The sequence below is a fragment of the Dendronephthya gigantea genome, unplaced genomic scaffold (assembly GCF_004324835.1).
Source record: "Dendronephthya gigantea isolate DGI-Jeju-01 unplaced genomic scaffold, DenGig_1.0 000088F, whole genome shotgun sequence".
Taxonomy (NCBI): Eukaryota; Metazoa; Cnidaria; class Anthozoa; order Malacalcyonacea; family Nephtheidae; genus Dendronephthya; species Dendronephthya gigantea.
This window is the reverse complement of record NW_021163098.1, coordinates 904,035-919,706: the sequence shown is the minus strand read 5'-3', so window position 1 is coordinate 919,706 and position 15,672 is coordinate 904,035. Positions and strand designations below refer to the sequence as shown.

The window sequence follows — 15,672 nt, the reverse complement described above, 5'->3', positions numbered from 1 at the left end:
CTATATGAGGCTTTCATTCATGTAAAAAATTAATAAGAAAGAAAATTATGCTGAAAAACGTACGAGTTTGAAATTTATAAACAAGGCTCATAATGTACCCAAAGAAACCTTAAAAAAGCCCTATGCTAGGAAGCTGGCCAAAAAAATAAAGAAAAACTAGTGTTAAAGCGTTTCGAAACCAAAACGAAACAAGAAACTGAAAACATAAGGTGAAAATATATGAAATCAAGACGCCTGTTCTGGCGTTAAATCCGGCGCACGTGCCAGTCTTTAATATAGAGCTTCTGAACATAAACAATACAGTTCATAATATTTCATATTCGCATTTAGATGCCTTGCGAACCTATAAATGTTCGATCGCGAAATTCAGAAGCATATCGTACTTTAAAAAGAATAGAAGTTCAATTGTTCAAACATGTAAATAAACCGCATGACAGCGAATGTATACATTCACTTTGTCTTACACTTTGCCTTTGGAATTCGGGCTTATAAACTACGACGTGTCAACGCGCCCATACACGACCACATCATCTTGTTAAACGGCGAAATAGCAGCGATATTATTAAAATAGGACCAAAATCTACATGTATTAAGTATATTCTTACCCCAATTCAATCTAAACTTAGTCGAAAAGCATGAAAAGAACGGTTTATTTGTTGCTCTTGGAGGAATTGCCGTATCATGCGAGCGAAATCGAATCGCGCATCGGAAAATTAGCCAAAGCTGTGCACCACAACTCTTGGGAGACAAGACTGAGACATAGATAAATCCAATCACATACACATTTTAAATACTAGTATATTTCGCGCCATTTCAGACTTGCACGACGAAAAATAATAAAAAAACAAAATAAAAAAAAAAAAACAAAAACAAAACAAAACCGAGGCGAATTTTCAACTCCGTCGCTGACGCCGGAGTAATAACTCAAAATGAATCAAATCTGAAGTGCGTAGTTGAATTTATGGCAGAAAATGCATACTCACACGACTGTACGAAATGCGGCACCCACATGCAGAGAAACAGATGCAGTCATGCAAAGAAACAAATTCTCAGTAAAATGTCCCCCAGAGGGGACATCGAGCCGAGGAGAAATTGGGGAGCGCATTAATGGGGGCAAATATAAGTCCCGGATGTTCATTTTTCACTCAGTTCCGGATGTCCGAGGCCAAAATAAGTCTTTTTAACGAGTTTTTTCATTTTATATTTTTACCAAAAAATAACATTTCAGGATGTCTAAGGTAGTAAAACCAGTTAAAAAAACACTGTTTTCCCTCAAAAACAGGCAAAACGACCTCAAACAACGAATAGAAGATTTTTAATACAAATTTTCGTTGTTGCAAACGTGGTTGCTAAGGAGGCATCGATGTAGCCAATAAACGCTGTGCTTAGCATTAGGGACTCAATTTTGCCATTTCCCCCCCCCCCCCCCCTATTAGCGTATTCTATTTCCCAATGCTCTCGCTCGCACTTATTGTTCGTCGGTCCATTGGCGGTCCGTACGCCATTTATCATTGACATCATTAAGCGGTATTTTTTACTCATGCTTTGTTTCGAACATTGCGAATAGCGATACCAATGTCTCGTCTGGTGTTCTTTATAATCTCTATGCTTTGAAGTACCATGTAAACGCGGGATAAAAACGTCACCCCGTCCCGCCTCTCATATAAACAGGGTCTTATATTAGTAATATACCTTTTTATTTAAAAAGCCACAGAAATTCCATATTTTGAACTTCAATGTGATTGTTAAATTTTAGTCACGACATTACTGAATACTTGGTAAAATGCGTAATACCGCAATTCATTGATTCATCTTTTGTACCAAAGACTCAGGCGGTTAATAATAATCAATAACATTAAACTTTCAAGAAACTGATGTATAATTTTTACAGGAACAAATTTTTGTAAACCCGGTAGTTTGTGGGAAAATAGGGAGCAGTAAGAGTTTTGGAATAAGCATGTGCAATGGTCAATTGAGGAAAGTGAAAGAGTAACTGTGGTCTATCAAAGTATAGAAGACAGGTGAAAGAACTTCAATATACGATGTGCTCGACGTAAGCTGAAGCGGAAATTTGAAGCTTTGGGAGACGATTCAGAATTAAAAAGATTTTGGGAACATTTCGTCAAATTTACTATCATAAATGTGAGTTACAGTTCTTTAAATCAGGATGTTAATATTGAAATTTCTCGTTCATTGTATATTGTGAACGAAACACTCACAACAGTCTCTAACCATCAAATATAGTCTTTTCTATGGCCTTCAGTAGCGTAGCCAGCTTGACGACTTTGTCTTGCTATGCTAATATTTTGGTGTTATGGTTTCATACTACATATTAATAAAATACAAGTACATGCCAAAACATGCCAATCATACTGGGTTTTGTTTGCTCTCGAAATCCTCGATCGTTTCAGAAAACTCTCATTTATCAACAACTATGTAGAAAAAATTGGTGGAGCTGGGTGCATGTGGGTAGAACTAAATGGTGATGGCCCAGAGTTCTCACTTAATTCTAAGGAAATTTCTTTAGAAAAGTTTGACTCTATCGAGAGGGGGGAGGAGTAGTTAATCAATTATATTCTTTTCAAATATTCCAGTTTGTCTCAGCCTCTCAGGTTATTCAAAACAACCTCCCCACAGTGAAAATATGCATAATTAAATTATGAGAGCACCGTGCTTAACTAGCATGTCACAAAAGTTATCTACCGCATAATTATTATTACTGGCCTGTTTACACTACAGTCAATTTATTAGCACGGCACGGCTAAAATGGGTACCCGTACTCAATTTTATTAGTGTTCAGGCTACCAAAAGAAAGCCGAGCACGAATGAAATGGGTTCGGGTAACTATTTTAGCCATGCTGTGCCAATAAATCGAGTGTAGAGTAAACGGGGCTTTCGTTACAAAAATGGAAGTAGCAGTATTTCAGTTTTTAACACTCTCCATACATCCGCTTGTTGACGTTGCAAGCAACAACTACAGTTCAAGTCGCGTAAAATGAGCAACACCGAAGCACTACACAATTTTAGACTTTAATTAAATAACAAAAATTTTTCAAACGAGATTACAGATATGGGGAGTGCATTATTGATATGGCGTATAGTAATAATTGATGCGAAATTATGCATTATTGCGGTATTTTTGCAGTTATAAAGATAACTCCATTGTTTTCATGCGTCCTACTTGCCTTGATGATGTCGAAATTTAATGCACTTTGTCAAGTAGTGCATCCGTCTCAGCACGCGTCATAATCAAGCATTCATATCTGCGGTAAATATCAACGCAGTTTTATTTTTCTATAATTCAAGTTCAGTCTGTCGACTCGATAATATAATTTTTTTTGGAAATACAATAAAGGAAAGGTGAGTGGATAGAATTAAATTTAGCAACGCGAATATTAAATCCTTGTTGCCTGTTGTATATCACTAGTATGCTCTGGCAGGACCAGGGCTTCACAAAGCTATCATAATTTCGACGACTCTAATCGACTCAGGAAAAGAGTGCTATATATCGCCGCATTTTGTTAAAATTACTTCGTTCCTTCATGCAGTGAGAGAAATCATCACAGCATAAACGGTGACCACAAGATGATGTTATTGAAACCATTTCTCCTCAGCTTTTTTTTCTTCTTCTCGGGAATATCAAGGTAAGCAGTCTTTTCAAATTGCAACAGATTACAGTCATTTCCTTGACTTTTTATTTCGAGAGTCTGTTGGAGTTCATTTGGAACTGCGAAGGTATATTCTACTCCTCGGGCGACAACTTTGCCGGAATAGAAATTGGCGCGTGAAAATGTCTGCAACATCATTAACACACGGACAACACGGATTATAAAACAGTTACTGCAATATTCTTTCTATACGGAGTCGCTCAATTATAATTACTCCGGCGTCAGCGACGGAGTTGAAAATTCGCCCCGGTTTTGTTTTGTTTTTGTTTTTGTTTTTTTATTTTTTTTTTTATTATTTTTCGTCGTCGCAAGTCTGTAATGGCGCGAAATATACTAGTATTTGAATAGTGTATGTGATCGTATTTATCTACGTCCCAGTCTTATCTCCCAAGAGTTGTGGTGCACAGCTTTGGCTAATTTTCCAATGCGCGATTCGATTTCGCTCGCATGATATGGCAATTCCTCCAAGAGGAACAAATAAACCGTTCTTTTTATGCTGTTCGATTAAGTTTAGATTGAATTGGGGTAAGAATATATTTAATACATGTAGACTCGGTCCTATTTTAATAATATCGCTGCTATTTCGCCGTTTAACAAGATGATGTGGTCGTGTATGGGCGCGTTGACACGTCGCGTAGTTTGCACAGGATCGAAGATTTAATACAACTATATATAAGCGCGAATTCCAAAGGCAAAGTGTAAGACGAAGCGAATGTATCATGCGGTTTATTTACATTTTTGAACAATTGAACTTCTATACTGCGATGTGCTTCTGAATTTCGCGATCGAACATTTAGGTTCGCAAGGCATCTAAATGCGAATATGTATGCGAAACAATACGCGAACTGTATTGTTTATGTTCAGAAGCTCTATATTGAAGACTGGCACGTGCGCCGGAGTTAACGCCAGAACGGCGTCTTGTTACATGTAAAAAACATGTAATGTATGAAAATTACATGTAGCTAATTAATGAAAAACTTTATCGTTTCTCCTCATTATACGACTCTGTGGAGTTAGCGACTTGGGAAACATAACAGACTGGCTAAATGTAAACAAACTTCAGTCCCGTCCTTCTAAAACCAAGCTTATGGTTATAGGCTCTAGATACAGTATAATCTAAACGTTCGAAAGTTGGTAGGCTACGCTCTAGCGTCACTATCCAACAAATGTCTGGGGATTGATCTTGATGAGAAGCTGGCCTTTGATATAGAAGAATTATTTAAAAAAATATTCTGGTATAGGTGTCGTGAGGAGAATAAAATATTTTGTCTCATTAGATTCTCTTCTCAGTCTTAATTGCATGTGCTTCAGAATTATCGTGCGGCTAAAGTGATTAAACTGGTTCAAATTACGATGCCAGTCCCAGAATGACTCCGAGATTAAGAGGGCCACTATTATCTGCGAAATCGTGTCATTGACTTAAAATTACCAAAACCAAAGACCAATTTTTTAAAACGGAGTTTCAATTACGTGCGGAGTCTACTATGACGGAGACACAATTTTACACAGACGGAGTTCTACTGTGGCTAAAATTAATCTTCGCACCAAGAAACTAGTGTCTGGATTAAATCACCAAGGGAAGTTTAAGATGCTCTTAGAGCGTTTAAGATGCTCTTAAGTACAGTCGATATCTAGTAATTGAAGCTAATTGACAGTCATGTTTACCTAAGAAACACGGAGTTGCTCCACATAACTTAGGGGCTGCTTACATGAGTCCGTTTACCCGAGATTCAACGAAGCGTGAGAGGTCTTTGAGGTATTGAAATAAATCTTTATGACACCAAACAAGCACATGCTATTGTTGTGGTGATTATACGACTGCCAGGATCATGTTATCTGCTCATTTCAATACCTCAAAATCATCTCACGCTTCGTTGAATCTCGGGTAACCGGGCTCATGTAAACAGCCCCTTACAGGATTGGAGGTCCGTATTAGGAACCAAGGTTTGTGACCAAGCTAGGGTAATATTTCCCTATACGGACTGAACAAACCGGTAAATAATCTATTTTTTATTATTTGTTTCTCGCCCGGACCTGAAGATTGATCAAGACAATAATATTATGTTCATTTCCCTCTCCCCGAGGTTGAAATTTCTTGTTTTGCATTGAATTGCATGAAAATGAAATCACATTTTTAGCGCAACAGCGACTCGAAATTGTGCTCGTGAATCCGACGTAATGGAAATAAAGACAATGTTGTCGAAAATGAAATCTGAGATCTTACTGGAACTAAAAAAAACAATGAGGAAATCAGTCGTCTGCATCAATGATCCAAATACAGTGAAAGGTCAGACAACAAGCGATTTTTTTACAAGTTCTAAAATACTTGTGAAAAAAAGGTAAAAGTTAATCCCTGAAAGTTAATTTTGAAGGGTTCTTTCAATGTCAGATATTATATTTACATCACTAAATAGATTACTCTTCCTCACGATGTAAGATAATACAATTCATGGTCCTTGCTATGTAAAATTCCAAACTTTCATTGTGCAATTTTATTCAAAAGCTTTTATAGTTCAAAACAATTTTTTATATGCAATAATGATCGTTATAGAGGAGCAGTTAATATACATGCTCAAGATTATGTCATATAATTAAAATCAATTATGAGGAACATCGCGGTAGGTATACAGCTGGTTTAGTCCCTTAGCTTGTCTAAAGATAAACTCAATACTGCTAAATCTCTATCTTTATGACGGAAAATACCCTTGGCGCATCAATGCGGTAATGCGTGTTCATCACTCTGGCGTAGTTCAGGAACTCAAAATGGTTTTACTGCAAAATACGCCCGCATTATTTAGGTTTTTAAAGGTCTGCGGTGATTGACTATTATAGGTAAGAACTGCGCTGATTTGTTCAAGAAAGGTGTAAAACAGAATGGAGTTTACAAGATTGACCCAGACGGCAAGGGCAGCTTCAATGTTCGCTGTGATATGACGACATCTGGTGGAGGATGGACGGTGTTTCAACGTCGTCTTGATGGCAGTGTTGATTTCTACCGAGGATGGCAAGATTATAAACACGGATTTGGTGATTTGAACGGAGACTGATTCTGGCTTGGATTGGACAAAATCCACAGATTAACAACGGCTTCTGGAAATAAGCTTCGTATCGACATGGAAGACACTTCTGGGAACAGAAAGTACGCAGAATATGATTTATTTGCTGTGACCAGCGAGCGTCAGAAATATCAACTTAGTCTTGGGACCTATTCTGGTAATTATTAGATCTTAATTATTTAATTCTAATTTATCCGACGTGATCAGCTGCATCCTTATGTTTGACATTGAATTTGAATCAACATGTTACGATATGATCTGAAATAAACGACAAAATTTTTAATTGCAAACATGTTTCGACTTAACTATAAGCCATCTTCAGTGCGAATGAATTAGTTATTTACATTATGAAATATATAAAGTAGAAACAAGATACAGGCGAGGTGATACAATGAATAACATAATTATTTGCAACAATGATTCGCAACATAACAGGATACAAGATATGCATAATAAGTAGAACAACACGACAGACAAGAATTATAACTGAAAAATGGTATTAAAATGTTGAACCTGTTTGTTAAGGTCTCGCTTGTGTTTGCGAATGTACAAAACCTTTTTAAGCTTGAGAGAGATGGAACTGGATCTTGCGCAAGTAAATTTATATATCAAGAGGGATTTAAGATCACTAGGGGTTGACGTGCATGTCCTTATAAAACAAAAACGTTTTTGATTTTGTGGGAAGTGAACACTAGCTTTATGAAAATCGTCAGGCCGGCTACGCCACTGTATGGGAATTTGAAGTAATGAACGTTGGGTTGCTGTTGACTAGGTAGATTGGTGTTGAGGGTGTTTGTTGTTTGTGAGGTATTCCTGTTATTGTAAGAACTAATGATGCGTTCAACCAGATGTTGTGGGAACGAATTGCGTTGAAGTGTGTGTTAGTTTAAGTTCTTTAAGATCGTTGTTGAGGCCATCTTCGGTGTTATTAATTTTGTAAATGCGATCTATAAGTGTTTGAGACCCGATTTATGCCGAAATTACGTAAAGGTAAAAAAGTTGATCAAAAGGCCGGTGTAAGTTTTCTTTTGATAACTGAAGTCAAAAATGTAGTGGGAGATTTCTTAATAGGTATATCAAGGAAAGAAATTTGTTCCGTTTCGAAAGTAAACCTAATATTCTTATGGCAAGAATTTAGATAATCGAAAAATATTTTAGCGACAATTTCATTTTCAAACATGCAAAACTTCTGGCCAATCTTATCAATGGCCACCACGAAAGAAATTGGATTAGTAATTACATCGGAAATAAGCCTCTTTTCTACCGACGTTATGTCAATGAAACATCTTTACTTGCGCAGTGTGTAATTCCTGTTACATTGATGAAACCACCCGTCATCTCGCCACAAGGATCAAAGAACACACTTTCACTGACAAAAACTCAAATGTCTACAAACACCTACAAACCCTAACTGCAAATCGAAATACACCCGTTCTTGCTTCACTATCCTAGACACTGCTAACAGTACCATCCCTCTAAAACTCAAGGAGGCTCTGTGCATTTGCAAACCATGCAGACCTCAATAAACAGGTTCAACTTTTTAAGACTATTTTTCAGTTATAATTTTTGTCTTTCGTGTTTTTCTACTTATTATGCATATTTTGTATCCTGTTATGTTGTCAATCAATGTTGTAAATAATTATGTTATTCATCGAGTATCACCTCTCCTGTATCTTGTTTCTACTTTATATATTATTTTATAACCTAAATAACTAATTCATTCGCATGAAGATGGCTTATAGTTAAGTCGAAACATGCTTGCAATTAAAAATTTTGTCGTTTATTTCAAATGCTTAATTAACATACGTTTTACCAGGCATGATTTTTACACAGTGCCATTTTGTGCAAGAAGGATACGAATATAATTTGAGAACCTATTAACTTGCTGCACAAGGAATTGTATTTTGTAATACAAGGCATAGGGTTCCAAATAAATTCAATAGCCAGGGGAAGGTGCGCTGCAAGCTGTGCATGGCAACGCCGTTCAGCAAGAAATTCAAAGACGTAGTCAGAATGGCGAGTAAATTGTCAAATAGGGTTATGTCACGCCATTGAATCAAAATAATATGTCTTATGCATGTTAAGCAGAACGCTGTTATTGAAAACCAGGTAGAACGGTTCTTGGGCGCGGTTACGAGTTCTAATTGGAAATATCGTGTCATGACTGCCACCTAAAGCGCTACTAGATACGCCGAATGTTACATTTCTTTTCTGTTTTATTCAGGGAATGCAGGAGATTCCTTCACTTATCACAAAGGAATGTCGTTTACAACAAAAGATTCCGACAATGATTTATCTAGCGGCAACTGTGCTGTTATGTTCAAAGGTGGTTGGTGGTATGGTGAATGCCATTTATCAAATCTCAATGGTCTGTATCATCATGGTGCACACAAGTCATATGGTGATGGTATCAACTGGTATGCGTGGAAAAGGCTTCGCTATTCCTTGAAATCAACATCGATGAAAATTCGTCCGCGAGCATTTGGAGTGAAAAAATAAGAACAAACATAACCCGCACTCCTCATTATTATTGAACAATTAAACGAATATGTAAAACAAAAACTTGATTTTTGAAATTTAGTTAACATGTGTTAGTTGATTCTTTTCCTTAATTAAAGAATATTTAATGCATTTGTGCGTCTATATAATTTTGCCCACAAAATTACCGGGTTGCGACCAGGACCAATTAATTATTTTATTAATTTGTCACCAAAAAGCGACTTGGTACCAAGCTTGCGCAGTTAAGGTTTAACAATAAAATTATCGATCAGGTGTCACAATAACTGTTTACAAAACTGTATACTCGCATCGGCGACTCCTGGACACTTTTTTAGTACTCATCACAAATGACGTCATACTGTGTATCTATAACTGAACAGACAACTGTTCAATGTTATCTATTTGTTAAATTTCTTCCACTAGCGCGAAGAAAAGAGCATATCATGAATCATAATGCAATGATAATGCAAGTGATATTATACGCGGTGCAACCTTACTATATGGGCAAATACCACGACAGATCCGAAAATGTGGTATTTGCAAAATCCTGTTGAGCAAAATTTCTTTCAAGCGGACACCTCACACCTGTTTTAACTTTCAAGCTAGCATCTGAATCTCAAAAGTGTCCCGTAAATAGAGTAACTAATTACCAGGACTATAACTAGAAGATTAATTGGGAGGGGGGGGGAGGGGTGCATGATCATATATTTTCTTTCTCCCAAACGGATCTCTTTGGAAAGATATTGTTCGAACAATATATAAACATGAAAATATTAATATGCCCGGTTAACCAGTACCATAAATGCTTATTAAAAGATATTATATATCTTGTCTTACCATTTAACAAAAGCAGATTCTGTATCATCCAACACCTTCTCGCATGGTTGAAACTAATCAATATTATTTAAGACGCTGCTGGCAAACATATTTAAGTTGTACTAGCCTTTTTACATACAGCAGGTCTACATAGCATAAAAGTTGTTGTCTTTCCCCACATGATGCAAGCCACAATAAACGATTAATGCAAGTCTGCAATACAAAATCAGTATGATTAAAGTAATATACATGCAGTATGTAACCTAACCCCCTAACTCGATGTTCGGGTGTGGTCTGATAACAAAGGGTAACAAGCCGACTGCGTAGCAGCGGGTTCATTTTTTAACCACGGGTATGATTTTTAGCATTCATTTCACGACTTTATTTGTTCTTTTATAACCGATATCTTCTGCAATTAAAATGGACAAAAATGTTGTAATTATTAAATTTTTGTCACCACAATCAAGGGCCGTAGCCAGACCGCTTAGTTCGGGGGGGGGATATATTCATATATTCATGTTTATATACGGTAGAAAACATTAGCGTACAAAAGAAATCAGTCAGGCATAAGACGAATAAATGAATATGCACCCCCCAATTAAGCTTCTAGCTACGGCCCTGCCGCAATATTTGATACGTAAAAAGTGCAACTTGGAATTAATTATTGATCATTTATATTAATTTTATTATAATTATAGGAATGATGGTGCCTCTCCACGAGACACTCCACATGAAGCACTTTCACGCGGCATTGCTACGTACTGAAAGAATTACGTGAATATCATAGACAGGAAGCCACGGCTTCTTGCAAAAACCTTTTAATGATTGCGGGATTTTTGGCGTGCATTCATTCCAATGTTATATAGCCATACCAAAATAAACTCTTGTAGAGATTGGTAGCGGTGGATACGAATTAGGAGACACAAATACAAAAGATTGGTTACAAAAGAGTGTTACATTGGAATTCTCTCGGAACGTTAAACGATCACAAAGAGGCTTTTACCCACAGGAATAAGGTAAGTGTAGCTTTACTGGGACAGAAATTCAATGTCAACGAGTTCCCAATAAATCTACAGGGGTAGACGCGGTGCGTAGAATGAAACGAACTCGACGTAGGAATTTTGATAATTTATTAACAGGATATATACAGGTTTGGGTCGAATAAGTCGATTGAGAATATTACGTCGGTTCGAATTTGGTTTGCAGATGCACCAACTTTAACTATCATGCGCGTAGATATAGCTTTGATCGAGGTAGAATAAAGATAGAATTTTTGTCTTACAATGCGAATAGAATTGTAGCATAAACCTTTGCTTCTTTAATACAAGCGTCCACATTCGAGAATCAACGTAGAATGAATAACCTAAGCTAGGTAGGCTGTTTTTGTGTGGAATGAACCGGATTTCGAAAACATAGAAACGCGGTGTCTTTTTGCGACGGACATAGCGTGGCTAGGCAAGGCAACCGCATTGCGCATTTGCTAACCAAATTTACGCATTTGATGTAAATCTTTGCGCTGAAACGGAAAATAACAACTTGTTTTTGCCAGAAGGTCTTTTACAAAATAACAACTTGAACGACCTTCCGTTTCGAAACCAAAAGTAGGTAGGTAGGTAGGTAGGTAAAACCGTAAAACCTTATTTAAATCCAAGCAAGTGCTAGAATGTTAAGCAAGCACGTCGCGGTCACACTGAAAAAGTACTTATGCTTGCTTAAGATTGTAATCACAGATAAATTATCTTTGGTATTCTTGCCAAGTTCAAATTACGCGTAGCCTGCGTGCAGTCCCAGACTTCCTTCTTCCTTTGGAAGTCTGGGACTGCACGCAGGCTAAATTACGCGCCATTTTAGAATATTCTGTAATTGATAAATTGAAACCTAAAGATGGAGAGAGATTCTTTGCTCTCAATACTTTACTTTATGTACCAACGGCTTCGCAATGATAGAAAGCGAAGGGCGCTTAATCGCAGACGACGTCGCATGCACCTTTTGCTTCATCAAATGAAGCAAGACATGCGACGAGTACAGATACTTCAGACGACCACAACATTGCTTCTCCTCGCAGTCGCCAGAATGGTAAACCCTAGACTTGATCGTGAGTTTTGGGTTATTCCAAGGCCGAGAGTCTGTTGGATGGTTTGAAGTGATCCTTCAAGACGAGCGTCAATCACGATACTGGAAAGAACATTTTCGCATGCAGAAACCAACGTTCTTGCGACTTGTTGAGTTGGTTGAGCCGGAAATTTTAAAAAGAAACACTGCTTTTCGAGATGCTATTTCTCCGGCTAAACGAGTAGCCATTGCTCTTTGGACTCCTTTAATTGTGGTGTGACGTTCCACGGAAATTTAAGCTATTCAATCAATTTCCGTTTCAGCAATCGTCACTAGATATATGTTTGCACGTAAATACGGTGCGGTTTCAATAAGCTTCAGTTAATCTTAGACTGTTGACTTAATAACAAATCAGTAAAGGTAAGCATAAAGTCAATACTAATAGTACATGGTTTACCAGAATAAAATTCTTCCCTGTGTACGGGAACTGGCTGTACGAAAGCCTGATAAAGCTATGACTTTTTATCCACGACTTATAATTGATTCTGAGTTAGACAAGGAATATTTACGGAAGAGAAAATCATGCATAGTAGACCTGTCAGATATGATCAACGTTTGTTTGCTTTCAAATGCAGGAAAAGAAACTCGAGGGTTTGATGATGTTAAAATCACGTTCGTTCTTCCTCTGTTTTTGCTTCCTCTGCGGAATGCACAGGTAAGACGTCCTGCAACCAGCCAGCTATATTAGGTCATTTCACGCGTTTATTACACATTAAATAGATTATTAAGGATGTGACACACAGCACGGCGTATATACTTGCAACTTTAATAGGGAGCATTAGCAGCGACTATATAAGAGTACGGCTACGTCTACGTAGCAACTAATTCGTTAGATGAGAGATTGCAAATCGATAATCGATTATCGAGTTTCACTAAAAATAGGAATAATTCTCCAGGCTGCTTACTGAGATCCTGAAACAATATTATTAGGGAACTACAAATCTTAAACTAATTTATTCTTTTTGATGATTTGATTCTGACGATGATTTGATCTGATGATGAGTTTCATTTTGACGATGTTTTGCTTTACCGCCACATACATAAGGATATTGAATATACAGACGAGTGTAGCAGGTTTTTGAGTTCGACGCGTTAGAGAAATTCATTGTAGCCATGAATGGTAGCCTATGGAAGTTTCATTGAATTTTATTGAAAATGAAATTACATTAATTTTAGCGCCACTGCGACTCAAAATTGGGCTCGTAAATCGGACGTAATGGAAATAAAGACAATGTTGTCGAAAATGAAATCTGAGATCTTACTGGAACTAAAGGAAACAGAAATCAGTCGTCTGTATCAATGATCCTAATACACTGAAAGGTCAGACAGCACGCGATTTTTCAACAAGATCTAAAATACTTATATAAATGTGAACAATGTAGGTACACGTTAATCCCTGATTAATTTTTTAAGGGTTCTTTCAATTTCAGAAATATTTATATTATATTTATATCACTAAATAGATTACACTTCCACGATCTAAGCCGGATGATACCAAAATTCATGGTCGTATTAATATGCCAAACTGTCATTGTGCAATTGACCGTAACGAAAAAGATGGCGGCGTGTCCATTTTACCAGAATGCATTGCGGGCATTAAGAATAATTTGACTGAAAAAAGATGGCAAGAAAAACTCATAATGACGTGAAATTTTAACACAGTGAAGAAAATAACCTCCTGTTTTTATGCCTGTCCTTTACAAGACGTCAGTTCGCTTTTTTATACGATTTCCGACCGCAATGCATTCTAGTAAAATGTACATCCGCCATCTTTTTTGTTATGGTCAATTTTACTCAAAAGCTTTTAGTTCAAAACAATTTTGTATGTGCAATAATGATCGTAATATAGAGGAACAGTGAATATACATGCACTGCTGAGATAGAGGTTATACGAGGCACCTTGCGCTAAGTATACAGCTAATTTAGTTAAGGCCATTGTCTGAAGGTAAAACTCAAAACAGCTAATTAATCTCGATCTCTATGACTGAAAATGCCCTTGCATGGGGTATCAATGCGGTCATGCGTGTTCATATTAGGTTTTTTAAGGTCTGCGGTGATTGACACCTCACTATTATAGGTAAGAACTGCGCTGATTTGTACAACAAAGGTATCAGACAGAATGGAGTTTACAAGATTGATCCAGACGGCAAGGGCAGTTTCAATGTTCGCTGTGATATGACGACATCTGGTGGAGGATGGACGGTGTTTCAACGTCGCCGCGATGGCAGTGTTGATTTCTACCGAGGATGGCAAGATTATAAGCATGGTTTTGGTGATTTGAACGGAGAATTCTGGCTCGGACTTGACAAAATCCACAGATTAACAACGGCTTCTGGAAATAAGCTTCGTATCGACATGGAAGACACTTCTGGGCACAGAAAGTACGCAGAATATGGTTTATTTGCTTTGACCAGCGAGCGTCAGAAATATCAACTTAGTCTTGGGACTTATTCTGGTAGTGTATATTCTTAATTATCTAGTTCTATGTTAAGCAGAACGCTGTTATTGAACACCATGGTAGAACCGTTCTTGGGCGTGGTTACGAGTTTCAATTGGAAATATCGTGTCATGATTGCCGCCTAAAGCGCTACCAGATATGCCAAATGCTACATTTCTTTTCTGTTTTATTCAGGCAATGCAGGAGATTCCTTCTCTGCTCACAAAGGAATGTCGTTTTCAACAAAAGATTCCGACAATGACGCACATACCAAGCACTGTGCTGTCGCATACAAGGGTGGTTGGTGGTATAATGCTTGCCATACATCAAATCTCAATGGTCTGTATCATCATGGTGCACACAACTCATATGCTACTGGTGTCAACTGGCAAGCGTGGAAAGGGTATCATTATTCCTTGAAATCAACATCGATGAAAATCCATTCTCGAGCAGCTGGACTGAAAAAATAAGAACAAACATAACCGGCACTTCTCATTATTATTAAACAATTAAACAAATATGTAAAAACCAAAACTTGATTTTTGAAATTTAGTTAACATGTGTCAGTTCTCCAACTGTTGATTCTTTTTCCTAATTAATTATTTTCCCTAATTAAACAATATTTAATGGCCTTGTGTGTGTCCGTATAATTTCGCCTACTAAATCACCGGAATGTGACCTAGAACACTTAATTATTGTATTAATATGTCATCAAAAAGCGACTTGGTACCAAGCTTGCAGCCCATCCATAACCCTTAAGGTTTCACAATGAAATTAATGAGCAGGATAGGTGTCACAATAACTGTTTACAAAACTATATACTCGCATCGGCGTCTCTTGGTCACTTTTTCAATTCTTATCATTAATGACGTCATACCGTGTATCTATAACATGATCATATATTTTCTTTCTCCCAAACGGATTTATTTGGAAAAAATATTGGTCCAACAGTATAAACATCAAAATATTAATATACTCCCTCCCCCACCTAGTATCCACATTCTATACCTTGTGTCTTACCATTTAGCAAACGGATATTCTGTACCATCCATCCAACACCTTCTCGTATGGTTGAAAACATAGA

At 37.2% G+C, this 15,672-nt stretch overlaps 1 protein-coding gene, 1 long non-coding RNA gene and 1 pseudogene across 2 annotated transcripts; all 3 read left to right on the top strand.

The window, feature by feature from the left end:
* Positions 1 to 5,823: 5,823 nt before the first annotated feature.
* Positions 5,824 to 9,311, top strand: LOC114533273 (annotated as a pseudogene).
* Positions 9,312 to 12,152: 2,841 nt separating this feature from the next.
* LOC114533232 lies at positions 12,153 to 13,423 on the top strand. Its single transcript, XR_003688034.1, has 3 exons — positions 12,153 to 12,511; positions 12,727 to 12,806; positions 13,328 to 13,423. It is a non-coding gene; the product is annotated as an uncharacterized LOC114533232 (long non-coding RNA).
* A 2-nt stretch (positions 13,424 to 13,425) lies between these two features.
* Positions 13,426 to 15,212, top strand: LOC114533260 (ryncolin-4-like; the record flags this gene model as incomplete). Its single annotated transcript, XM_028554761.1, has 3 exons — positions 13,426 to 13,471; positions 14,229 to 14,606; positions 14,784 to 15,212. Coding segments are annotated over 3 exons (699 nt in total), but the record flags the coding sequence as incomplete, so codon positions are not given.
* Positions 15,213 to 15,672: the final 460 nt, after the last annotated feature.